Here is a 13,640-nt window from a genome sequence, read left to right as displayed (position 1 = left end):
AAGATCTGCACGTATATTTGATGAAATTTGTTATCAGCTAATAATAGTCGTTAGATATAAATGCGTTTAAAGGTTTTGATCATTAGTTTGACATGCATATGTTAAGAGTAAAATTGTAGAGCAATGAAGGCGAGAAAATTAGTAACTTATGTTTTGGAATAATATAATACTATATTTTGTTTATAAAAAAACCAACTCCAATCTCAAAATTGCATTACTATCAATTCAAATGAATCAAAATTATCGGAGTTGATGACTTTGCGACAATTTTTTATTTACCACAGATCCACAAGAATTATGCTGCTAAATTTTTTAGCAGACGTTTGGCCATTAATATGCGAGTAATACTAGCAAAATAAATCCACTAGTAATATACACATTTTTTTTACTAAGAGTAGTTTAGTTTCTTCTAACATTAAATTCTAATTATCCGCCGAGCTAAGCATAACGTGTTATTACATTATGAAACTTGATGAAATTGGCCTTGATTCCTAAGGAAAGTTAAATCTAAAACTCAAATTCAAACTTCAAGAATATTGGAAATGATGGCAAACTTCAGTTAAAGAAGAATATTGGAAGTGAGTGTTATTTAATATTTTGATAAATTGTCTATGTAATAAGAAAAATAAATGAATAGAAGTTACATAGTTTTTTAAGTCCATAAGAGAATATTTATTTCTTGTTATCATTCACATATTAGTCAAGTTGATATCATATTGACCAAATTTATTTTATATAGAAATATACATGAATTTATATATCTAAAGATATAATACAATTTTATTATCAATTTTTCGTGAATTCAGGTAAAATAAATATAACAAACTGCAATTGTACCAAAACTAAAAACTTTATAACACTATACATCAATACTGGATAAAATTATGTGAAAAAATACTTTATGATTCAAAATATGTATGAGTCTCACTTTATTAGTTTTATAATAATGTAAGTGAAATAAGTTAGTGAAATGTGAGACCTATTACCATTTATGACAAAAGGTGAAGGTGTAAAATTAATGGGGGACGGACGAAAATGACAAAAATCGACAATTAATGAGGGACAGAGGGAGTCATATATATAAAATGTTCATTGTTTGCAGTTCTGCGATTGTATAACTAAGACCAAATCTCAGGCCGTGAATATGAATTTTGGGCGGGCGAGATCATGACACGTGACAATGCCAATTTAATTACATTTGATAATTAAGAGTAGTAATTCAGTCAATTAACTTGTGACAAAACTTTGATATGATTTTGGACTCATTTTTTTCTATATTTCAAAACTTTAAATTTCATATAATTCTCATAATTTAAATTATTATTTAATAGTATATTATATATCAAATAAAAAATAATACTCCATTATTAGACTTCTAAAAATATTATTGCATATATCACATGAAAGAAATTTGCATGGAAAAAAGGAATATGTATGTATCTTAACTTACTTTAGAGTATCATAGATGAACTGCTCAAGTACTTTGATGTGTCGGAATATGTTTCATTATTGTGTTACGATTTATTGTTGTGAAAGTATGGTTAATCGTTGTATTGATAAAATTTATTACTGGGCACCTAAAGTGTAATTCAAATTGTTGGCATATTAATCAACACCATCAATAAAAATATAGGTATATTTAACATCAAATTGCTACTCTTTGTTGTTGATCATCTTTTTTTACACGTACCAAATCTCCCCCCTTGAAATAAACCTTGGCGTGCGGAAATGTACTGCAGCAAATTGTACAAGTATTCCTTCAAATTCTTGAATTATTCGTGAATATGAAGTGGTCCGCTTTCATTAATAAAACAAGTACGATGGTACGCTAAAATCTCAACCTACAAAATGAATTGAGGAAAATAAATACTTTTCTACCGTTTTTCCAACTCTGCACACCAACTATCGTTTTCATAATCAATGTTTGATCTAACTATGTCTATGATTCAATGGGTTTCAAACTTCTCCTTTCTAACTGTAGTTTTACACTCCTCCTCATAATGAGCATTCAAATAAACCCATTAAATGCACAAGAAAAAAGAAAAGTTAAAAATGAAATTATGGGAATTGGGAGGTGAACATATATGTAGGAAGAGGGATTCCCTTCCAATATTTTAATCAAACCATTAATTACCGATAAGTGCCATTAATTAAACAAATTTTAATCTGCGTTTCCCAACACCATTGATTCCCCATTTAATTATTGTGACCACGCCCCCAGCTAGCAACAGAAACCCCAAAATACCCCTCATTGAAGACAAAAATAGATGTTCTACAAGGGCATTTCCGTCTTTTTCTGAGGTACCAATCTTGCAGGTACTCAAAAACAGTGTCCTAAAAAGCAACGTCAAAAAATGGTCACACAAATTCACTCACTCACAAACACACAAATGGTGAGTCAAAGAAACTGGCTTTTGAAGTGGACAGTTAAATTGGGCTTCTGCAGCTCTGTGTAATGTCCCTCCATGTTGAACTGTTCATGTGATTAGAGAGAGAGAGAGAGAGAGAGATCCCTTCATCTACAAACAAGGCATGCATGTTCACTTTTTTTTTTGTGCCTATCATTTAACTTTACTGTTGGTGGGCTACTTCAGTGGCTCCAATTGATTCTTCTGAATTCACCATTTACACTAATTTTTCTTGATTCTTTGGCAAAAATTAATTGAATAAAAAATCTCACTGGTGAAAGCTGATATATTTACAACTCTACTCTTGTATCGAAGTTGCTAAACAAATGCTGCTTTTTTACATTATCTTTTGTGAATGTATGAGACAGCATCTTTCTTTGGGTTTTTCTATAGCTTCAATGCTTGAGATCTCAAGTGGGGTATGGCCTTTTGTTTCTTCGAATTTTTTTTATCCATATATTGGGTATAATATGCAAGCTTATAGTAATGGTGCTTTTGTTTAGTTCCTTAATTATCAGTTCCCGTGTCATGAATGGTAAGATTTTGCTCCCCTATTAGAAAGTTTCAGATTTGTCGAGGGTTAAAAATTGGATCTTTGATGGGTTTAAAACTTCTTGAAAAGATAACGCGTCTTAAAAAATGGATCTTTGAGGTTTTGCACTAATTTGACATTGTGGAGTGAGATCTTGAGATCCGCAAATGTTTGATTCTTTGTTATAAGTTTGTTAGTAGCTTTTGTGTTTTTCTACTTCAGAAAAAAGGGGAGGGGTTCAGAATTCGATTTTAGTTGTATTTGATTCACTTCTTATTAGTAGTGTTGTTTTCAGAGATCTCATTTCTGATTATTTTTTTTATCAAGAAATGGGATATCTTTGGTGGAGACGAGCTGTTGGTATCAGTTAATCCATGCTTCTCTGTTGCCTGTTTTGTTTTATCTTGTCAGAAAAGATAAAAACTGTATGGTTGGGGAAGTGAATTATTTTGTGATAATTCTACATTCCAAGACGCATTATTGACATTGTGTGGCAGAATTCTTGATTTATGATTGTTGCTATTTTCCATTTGTTGTTCAATCCAAGTTTGTGAATGTGGCTTTGCAGGAGGAGGATCTATGAATGAGTGACTATGGAATTAGACTTCGACAAATATTGTGTTGTAGATGGGAGTCCTACTACCGTACTTCCAGCTCCACGGCGTCGTTCTAGGAAATCGAGTAGTAAGCTCAAGTGTGGGAATGAGCTGCTCAGCCTCAATGAAGAGTTCACTGAGATTGGGTTTAACCGTTACCGTAGTGCATCATGTAGAGATGCCCCAAAAATCCATCGGGAAGGTCGTCATCAACTGCTGAAGCGGGGCTCAGTTTATCAGAGCTCCAAAGAAGTGGGATTGCTGAGGAGAAATGATGATGTTGTTCCAAGGAAAAAGATTGAGTTTTCTAGAGGGAGTTCATCTGCATTCTCTGTTGGAATCATTGATTCCTTGTGTAGTTTGGATGAAGAAAGTCCCTTAGTAGAACGGGGCATGTCCCTCTCCGAACAAAGTACTAGTAGCTCCTCTTGTAAGAACCGGCAAGAGTTGCACTCTCGGAGCTCAATACATCGGTCTTTAGATCCTATTCATGAAAGAATACCGTTAAAGAAGTCTTCGTCCTTGTGTAAAAGCAATAAGCAATCTGAATTTGAAGTTGATAAAACGGATGATGATAAGAGATGTCAAGGGATAGATAAGGCAGTTGGCAATCTGCACAAGTCATTATCTGCGAAATTGGCTTTGCCTCATTCGCCTGCTCATTCAGATACCGATGGCTCAAAAGCCAGCAGTCCGAGGGGCCTGCTTCATCCTGTCCTAAAAATGTTTGATCATTTTGATAAATCCAAATCTCTTAGAAGTCCTTTGAATTGTACCAAGGAAACTAGGTCTGAGGCAGTTGACAAGAGGGACTATGGTGTGAATTGGAACGAAACCGTTGGTAGATCGTTGCTGACTGATATATCAGACAAGGTACACAGTTTTGGAGTTGGAAATAGCCCTCAGCTTCATAAGAAAGGCGTTCATAACTCACTTCCCCCATTCACTCCTGCACACCTTCGAGGCCTTCTCAAGATGGAATGGAAGCAAGGGATGCTGTTCTTCGAGTTCTCAGTGAATTCACCAGAAGATGTCTACATTGCAAAGATGTGCAAGGTGGATAACCCTCTATCTTGGGCCTACACGTTCCACTCGCTTCATCACAGAAGGAGGAGTAGTTCTAATGCTTGGGGATTGAGAGAAAGCATCAAAGAATCATCTCTTGTCGGGCAAATGCTAGTATCATGCTATACATGCACGGAACTGAAAGGTGCTGGAGCGTATAACGATTCCATGGTCACAGAGTTTGTGTTGCACGATGTTTCCCATTTGAGAAAGAGTGTTTCCTCCCAAGATAGCTCTTGCTGCTCGCCCGATCTCACTAAACCACCCATAGTTTCTGATGAGGTATCATCCCGGTGTGATGGCGAGAAGCATGAAACACCAGCCAAGACAAGGAAATCCAAGAATTCACGCGACAGTGGTCACTGTGAATCTTCTCAGCCCGTTGCAGCAACTGAACTGCATCCGGGGCTAGAAATCGCAGCGATCATTATGCAAGTTCCATTTGAGAAGAGAGAGAGTCTCAAATTCAAGAGTGGGGATAGGCAGATGGAAAAGCCACTCTTGAACTTGCTAGATCTTTGTCAGCTTGAGCAGGAGCATGACGAGGACTCAGCCAACAATTCAAATCCCGGGAAGCTGCACGTTGTGATCCCAGCAGGAAATCACAGCTTGCCAACTACTCCAAGCCGTGGCCCTACGCCATTGCTTGATAGATGGAAGCTAGGCGGAGGGTGTGATTGTGGTGGATGGGACATGGCGTGCCCCCTCAACGTATGTGGGAACCCCAATCTTCAGATTGCCGAGGGCCAGCCCCTCTTTGACACTCACCATCCACCTCAACTTTTTATTCAGGTAACCTTCATTTATGAAGATTCTGTCGTTGGAACGCATGTTTTTGAAGAAAGAGTTGTTTCTTTCAAACTTGTACATGAAAATTATTTGCTAGTAGCAATGGTTGTGATGCTTTGGCTATACCTAAATCATGTGTGCAGGGAAGGAAAGATAAAGAACCAGCTTTCACAATGAGGGCAATCGAGGATGGGAAATACGTTGTTGATTTCCATGCACAGTTGTCCTCTCTGCAAGCTTTCTCCATCTGTGTTGCTCTTCTGCATGCTGCAGAAGCCTCCACCGGTGCTGGACGGGAGAGGAGCGAGCAAATGCTGCAGAGCGACTCTCTGAGGGTATTCGCGGAAGAGGAGATGAAACATCTGATAGACACAATATCAGAGGAGGAGAAGTTCAAGTCTGGCAAGACGGAAGATGCCTTGCCATCCTTCGTGCTGAATCCACCGTTCTCTCCAATTGCTCGTGTATAGGCTCGTGCAACAAGCCACGAGACGAATAAACGTGGAGAGGTCCGCCTCAATGGAGCTGTGGTTCCTGGTTAAAATTAGAGTCCATTTATAGATAAAATTTTCAAGAAATATACAAAACTGTTTATATTGGTAGAGAATAGGGAGGGAGCAAAGTAGGAGTTAAATTTTGAGTCATTTGTATTCTTTGGTTAAATTATAATGTTGTAGTTTAGTGGTGAAGGGAAGTTTTTTTCATGAAGGTCAAGTAGGAGAGAAATTTTTTATGTTGTCCACCTTACCTCATTTGTATGTACCTACACAATAAATGAAACACCCCTTTTAGTTTCCTATCTTTCTTTCTTTTTAACATTTCTTAGCTCTTGGAAATTTGTTTCGTTTCATGAGATATGGTGCTAGGAATAGGATCCTAGGATGTGTTTACTTTGGTTACATAGGAAAATGGAGGATAATATAAATTTCACCTTTTTAATTTCTATTCTTTTATATCCTTATTTATATAGAAAATTCAACGTTTTTAATCCCTTCTTCTCACTGGACCGACAGATGATTAAATTAAGAGGGAGAATTTCTTTTTATCCCTCAGTTTCTCTTACAATCAAAAAGCTATTGGTTTTTTATAAGAAAATAAAATAAATATCCATATTTTAAAAGAATCCAGCAATGTGAAATTGGTGAAGGTGTTGAATTTTTTGGGAAAGTTGAATCGAGCAAATGTATCCATATTTTAAAAGAATCAAGTAAATATCAGTTTCAACGATAAGAGGCAATCTCCAAATATCGAAATAATTTGATGAGAAATGCTAGATGTCTATGGCTCAAGACTTCAAGGTGTGTTATTTCGATTTTATACTAATAGATTTGATGGCTATCCTTGTAATTGATATATGTTGTAGAAATTGGCATCAAGTCGTTGTAGTATAGTGGTAAGTAGGCATCAAGTCGTTGTAGTATAGTGGTAAGTATTCCCGCGTGCGATCCCCGGCAACGGCGATATACTGTTTTTTGGCAGAAAACGAAATTCATAAAAATAAAAAAATAAAATGTCACTGTTTTTTGGCAGAAAACGAAATTCATAAAAATAAAAAAATAAAATGTCTGAGCCCAGGTTCGAACCGGGGACCTCTAGTGTGTGAGACTAGCGTGATAACCAACTACACCACCCGGACCTTTATAGTATTTAACATTTATTTACTTGATATAGGAAGTTTTACCCATGGCCTCCTCATCTTTTGGATTTCCGTTTCCTTGTAACTATGTCGCTTAATGGTAATTTAATTTTATGATTCTTTACATCTTCAATTTGTGCCTAAAAAATGGCATGGAGTTGTAGGTGGATATATCACATGGCAAAACTCATAGCATTTTTATGTTCCCTTTCATTTGTTCTCTAGCATTTCAACATGCATTTTAGGAGCACTGGTAGACCTACGAGTTTGAGGCGTAATAGGAAGAAAGTAGTTTCATCGCCTAAAAGCTTTCAGATGAAAAATGTCTAGTCACCCGCCACCACACTCTAGCTTCACTGCTCCTTCGCCATGGTGCCTCCACAGCCGTTAGGGCAAGTAGAAAATCTAGAAAGGTCGTTGTTGACGATGAAAATGAGGGGATGGGGTGGAAGGTGGAGACGAGGATGTGACAAGAAGGTTCGCCAAAGAAGATGATGGAGGTTTTTGCTTTATTGGATACGTTGTAGAATTATTATAAGAGTGGAGATCAATCTTAGCAATATAAGATTTGGATAGCTGAATTTAATCAAATTCAAATATTAAATTTGGTTCATTTAAAAAAAAAACCTATTCCAACATTTTTCTGATTAACGTGAACGTTCGTATTTTTTTATTTTAAAACTTATTTAATTAAAATTTTAAAAATATTGCGAAAAATATTAATCTTCCAACATTCTTCCCATTTTAACCTATTGCTCTCAATAATATTTTAATCACAAAAATATGTGATTTAACCGAATTTTAAATTTATGTTGTCTTAGAAGTCTAACTATCAAGACGTGTATGAACAGTTACATGATACAACTGTTAAACCGTGGGGTGATCCACATTATTTTAAAATTTAGTTTTTGATGTGTTAGTAATTGAGCTGACAAATTCCAATACACATCAGAAATATAGCCGTTGCAGCAGAAGCTTGAAGTTGAGATAGCCGTTGGAAGTTATAACTAACTTGCCAAACTGAAGAGAAGCGGTTGAGCTGATTGAGTTCCTCTCAAGTTGATGTAACAGTGTATAAATACACTGGTTGAATGAGAGAGAGTCTTAGTTAGTTAGAGAAAGTTTCAAGAGAGAAGTAGAGAGTTCTCCAAATGTGCGTGTTTAGCTCTCGAAGTAGATTTCATCTTCGAGCGAGTTGAGAGATAGTGTGATCTTCATCTTGTAAACATTGAGTCTAGATTGATTCTTGTAATTCCTCTTGAGTGATCAATAAACACACACACACCTGTTTCGCCCGTGGACGTAGGCCTAGAGCTGAACCACGTAATTGCTCGAGTTCTTGTTTTCTTGCTTTCGATCTTGTTCGAGTTTATTCACATGATGTTATCACTTTATTGGTGTAGCGTACAGATTAACTTCTCATAAAAACAATCTACTTATTTTTCACAAATAAAATTATAAAATACTTTACTTTTTTTTATAGATGCATGGGTACAGATTTGTAGGCTTTAAACTTTGGGATGTTTAAAAGTTTTTTAAATGCTTATTGTGTAAATTTTTTTTATCATAATGAAGAGGTGAAAGTGTAAGGGTTTTGAAAAGAATCATAATTTATTTTTCACTATAAGTATTTGGTAGCTTATAATCCCTCATTCACTCACTATTTTTTTCCCATTACATTATTCCCTATTTGTTTTGGACCATCAATTCATCCTCTCAACTGTTTATTTTTCTTTGATCTATAAGTATGTATGGTTTTTCATTATTGTTTATTCCATTGTATTGCAATAAGATATTTATAGTTTTATTACTACTTAGTATACTTAAATTTTATAAGGATTTCTAATATTCATTTTAATGTCTTTCTAATTAAATAATTTATAACATAATAATTCTATCAAAAAAGTATTTCCCATTTTATAGGGTTATAATACTTTTATTAATATTCTTTCCTAATCAGATTCAGATTTAATAAATAAATTTTTTTGTTTGATAACGTAATAATTTGATAATATATATGTTTATATTTTAAATGAAATACCATGTCAATGCATATTATTCCATTAAATGCTAAATTGACCAAAAAATAGTTGTCTAGTGTTTTCTACTGTACGAAGTAAACAAGTGAAAAGGAATAATAGGAAAATGAAAAGGAAAGTTGAAAATAGGTAAAGTTACGTTTTCGCTCGTCAAACGAGCAAAGCTAATGTTGTCAGCACCCGATCGTCTTTAACCACGGTTCCTTTCTCTGTCGCCCATCACTCTGACGAATGGATTAACATAACTTGCTCAACACTATCAAGATGGGAGACATGCCGGTGATTGTGACAGGTGCATTAGATGTTGGTTTTTTGGATAACAAGAGATAAATACTAGCTGAGCGTAATACAACTCAAAAGAAGGAATAAAGAAAAATAAACTGAAACGAAATTACAATAAATAATTCGAAACAATAAACTGTAAAAAAGTAGTGTAAGCCGAGTCGAGGAGGTATCTTTCCGTAAGACCAGATATGCCCCGATAGTGCTCTCGGATTGACGTGTCGTCCCCAAAGATAAAACGACTTCGTCTCTGATGAAGCAGCACCGCTATCAACAGCTCCGACAAACTGGAAGGAGGTGAGGGCAGAGCTTCGACAGAAGAACAATGCACAAAAGGGAGAGGAAGCTTATGAATGCAGAGAATGCTTTGAGTGTAGAGATTTCAAGTATGTATTTAAATGTCTTGGTGTAAAGAAAGCAAGGGTATGCATCACTATTTATAGGCAATGGAAGGATATGAAGTCAAACATGCCATTAAGGCTAATTTGTAACGGTCGACGGTTACAAACGTTACAGAAATTTCAAACGTCAATCATGGAGCATGAACCTGGACGGATGTATCTAGACACCTCTCACATAGTTGTTCATTCCAGAAATGTATCTGAACGACCCGATCAATGTGCACGCATTCTACGAAGCTTTCTCCGTATGCTCATTTGCCACATTGTTTTATCTACGTGTCAAAAATAAGTAATTAATTAATTAATTAATTACATATCTCCCTATATCGTGACATACTTTAATATATTATTTCTCACTCACTGGGAATCGGTTTAGAGAAAGTGAATATACCACAATCATATACTCGAAGCGTAGATCGATTATAAATTATTTAATTATTTCAAAATTAAATAATCCTTCACTTATATGACCCGGTCCAATTGCGTTGACTGGACTACGATTCCAACATTAGATTCATCAACCTATTTCTGTGCGTTTGATAGTGCATTCAATTCCTCAACCCATTTTTTACGGGTAAAAATGACCTGATCGCCTTTCTATACTCTTGTCATTGATCTCAGCTCCTTCTTCGTTCATGACTACAACAAAGATATCACCATATATCTTCACACCAATCAATATCAACTATATCAAGCTACAAGGGAGCACTAAGAACTTCCCCGCAAAAATTTACCTAGCAAACATGTAAAAATTATTGTCGATTGAAACTAAAAATAACATACAAATATCTCACATCGCTAAAACCACTACATAAGTCTCATAGGTCACTCCTCCTATCACCAATTGGTTTTAGAATGGAACCCATGGATTTCTATCGTAAAACTAGTTTGAGACGTCAAATGATTAAACCATATTTCATTAAAGGTATCGGTGATATGGATCGGTGAAATGAACCAAACGACGTCAGTAGGGATCATATTCCATTAAAAGTATCGGTGAAATAGACCAAACAACTTCAAATGGAATTATGGTCACATCCGGGGATCATATTCCATTAAAGGTATCGTGAAATATACCAAACAACTTCAATAGGGATTGTGGAGATCACATCCGGAATCAAGCAATAAATTGCATATTTCGTTGCAATATCCTTATGAGTGTCAACGGGATACATGTTTTTTCTACGTAAACAACAAACAAATTTTGTCCACGAACAAAGAAATTGATGATGATATCAATGGCCAATAATGCAGCACAAACGAGCTCCATCTCGTAGTAGCTATTGTCAGGAGAGATGATGTAATGGTTGAGCTTCATTACTAGATTTCCCAGGGTGCACCAAGCAAGAAGTTGCATGTCTTTATAGGTGTCAACAAAAAGATAGTACGTGTTTTTATCCATGTAAGCAACAAAAAAGTTGATAATAATATCAATTGCCAATAAATGCATAGCAGACATTGAATGGTCAAGAGAGAACCTTAGAGCATCTGCATCGGTACTCTTAGCTAAGAGCAGGCGCCGTACCGACGGCGCGACCAACACCCTGCTCGTCGCTGTGCCCTTGCTGACGGCACGACCCTGCTCTTAGCTAAGAGCACCGCCGTGCCGAAGAGCAAGGCTACGTGGCGAATTCTGATTGGCTCATTTTTATTCCGTTAAATTTATTTATTTTTTAAATCCATAAAAATCGAAAATAATCCGGAAAAAAGAAAAAAAATATTTTCGGATTCCCAAAAATAGTGTTTTTTTACCATTTTTTTCAATTTTTATATTTTTATAAATATTTTTATCCCCAAATCATCTATAGACTATAAATACTCACATTCATCATCCATTCTTTATATCAAATTATCTCTCATTCATACTTCAAAATTTTTTATTATGAATTTAATACTGTGATTATTAGTTTTTAAGATTTTAATTATGTAATTTTTAATTTTTTAGTAATTTGTAATAGTATTTCGGGTATTTTTAATGCATTTTAATATTATGGAAATGTTTTTAGTAATTGAAGTATTTAAATTGAATAATAGAACGGTGGGACCCTTGAGCATGCTCTTGCGAAAGAGCAGAGAATAAAAATGAATAAAAGTGGGTCTGTGCCCATATCCATGCTCTTTGGAAAGAGCATGAACGTGGATGTTGTTATATCCATCATATTTTTAATTAATTATTTAGGTTATTTTCGTAAAATTAGGAGCATTGTTATAAAATTTGGGTCGGACCTTTTGGTTTGGTCATGATCTGAAGCTAAAGTATTAAAACAATTAATCATATATTTTAACAAGGGTCATGAAGTGCATATAGTATCTAATTCACTACTAAGACCAATCTTATACCATTAGATCATAAATTGAGTGGATGAGATTAAAGGTGGGGGATTTCAGTAAATAGTAGATAAAATATCAACAAAAGGGTAAATTAATAAAATAGTCAATCTGTTATAACATATATTTTCACGATTTTTTTATATTTTCATAGTGTAATACAAATATCAACACAATGACATTAGAATTTCAACACAAACATCTAGAAATATCAACATAGATTTATTAATATTGTAAATGCATTATACTGAGATTTTTGGTTGCATTTATTGATATACAATCATTTATCAACATATATGATAATTGAAATAAAAATTATAAAATTTCGTAATTCGATCATCGTCGAAACATATGCAATTGAGATCTCGTTAGAATCCTTATGAAATTACCTTTAATTTGATATATTTTTTATAAAAAATAATTTAACTTGAGATTCAAGTTTTGAGATGATTTTTTGAAGAGAGAGTGTGATTAGTTTTAACTACTATATCTCCTAATAAGACTAAAATTTAGGTGATTGCTAATTAGTTAGCAATTCACAACCCTTTAAACAAATATTTCAAGCTAAAGCATCACTTGCAAAAATCTTGATGCATCGATTTGTAACCAATTTTGTTTCAACCTGTTGTTTTTCTCCTTTTTTTTTGGTTTTTTTTTCCTGAAGGAATACCAAATTCTTTGGAGGGGTGTTTTCTCTACAAGGGAGTCCGAAGCAATACTTAATTTTAAGTTTTATTCTACTTATTGTTTATAATGTCATTTAATAAGTTGTCGGCATAATCTGTAAGTACAATGGTAGTGTTGGTTCTGTTGGGAATATTTAGGGAATCCACAACGCGTGCCTTCACGGTGCCGCGTTCCGTGTCTGCGGAACAAAACCGCGGAGACACGCGTTGTGGATGCCCATGCCGTCCCCATGCCGTGCCGTGAGTCGTCGCCGTGAGACGCGGCACGACACGTCTCGCCACGCGCCGAGGCGACGTGGCGAGCTCCCAGCGCATGCGTGACTCCCACTCGCTACCCCCGCGAGTGAGTTTCGTCACGGTGACGCAATAATTTATTTTTTAAAAAATAGAATTTAATTTAATTTTTTTTTTGCAACGGTAATGTTACCATTTTTTTAATCCATTTTTTAATTTTTTTAAATTTCTTTACTCTATAAATACTCCTATTTCATACTCATTTCACTCACAAACACACATCTATTCCTCTCAAATCCTCTCTATTTCAACCTCAATTTTCATCTCAAATCAACTCTATTTTTCTTCTCCTAAATTTAATCAAACTAATGGATCCTTTTGAACAAATGCGTCAAATAATGGAACAATCACTTGAAGAAGATCGATGACGGGAGGCGGAAGAAGTCGCGCCGCCCCAACGACGCTCCCGTACGTACATCCATTGTAACCGGGAGGAAGCCGCCGCAAGGTTAGTACGCGACTACTTCTGCGATAACCCGGTTTGGGGAGATACCTACTTCCGTCGCCGTTTCCGCATGGTGAAACCACTATTTCTCCACATTGCGAATACTTTGGCAGCCCGAGAAGAGTTCTTCCAGGAAGGG

General features: G+C 35.4%; 1 protein-coding gene and 1 non-coding gene across 3 annotated transcripts; one reads left to right on the top strand and one right to left on the bottom strand.

The window, feature by feature from the left end:
- The first annotated feature begins 2,370 nt into the window (after positions 1 to 2,370).
- On the top strand, positions 2,371 to 6,189 carry LOC121780941. 2 transcript variants are annotated; one of them, XM_042178603.1, is made up of 3 exons: positions 2,371 to 2,530; positions 3,509 to 5,393; positions 5,534 to 6,189. In XM_042178603.1, exons 2-3 carry the CDS (start codon positions 3,534 to 3,536, stop codon positions 5,858 to 5,860), a joined length of 2,187 nt encoding a protein of 728 aa, XP_042034537.1. In that variant the 5' UTR covers positions 2,371 to 2,530; positions 3,509 to 3,533; the 3' UTR covers positions 5,861 to 6,189. The 2 variants fall into 2 exon arrangements, with proteins under 2 accessions (XP_042034537.1, XP_042034536.1); XM_042178602.1 differs by lacking the exon at positions 2,371 to 2,530 and adding an exon at positions 2,541 to 2,827.
- Positions 6,190 to 6,952: 763 nt separating this feature from the next.
- Positions 6,953 to 7,026, bottom strand: TRNAV-CAC. The gene has a single exon. It is a non-coding gene; the product is annotated as a tRNA-Val (tRNA).
- Between the last annotated feature and the right edge of the window lie 6,614 nt (positions 7,027 to 13,640).

This window comes from Salvia splendens, chromosome 20 (genome assembly GCF_004379255.2).
Source record: "Salvia splendens isolate huo1 chromosome 20, SspV2, whole genome shotgun sequence".
NCBI classification, from domain to species: domain Eukaryota; kingdom Viridiplantae; phylum Streptophyta; class Magnoliopsida; order Lamiales; family Lamiaceae; genus Salvia; species Salvia splendens.
The sequence above is the reverse complement of the archived record's forward strand: the minus strand, read 5'-3'. Positions and strand labels throughout refer to the sequence as shown.

Bases quoted from the DNA above. Each gene is read 5' to 3' on its own strand.
- LOC121780941 (XM_042178603.1), top strand. From the start codon at position 3,534: ATGGAATTAGACTTCGACAAATATTGTGTTGTAGATGGGAGTCCTACT. The intron at 5,394-5,533 runs GTAACCTTCATT...TCATGTGTGCAG, and splicing joins CACCTCAACTTTTTATTCAG to GGAAGGAAAGATAAAGAACC.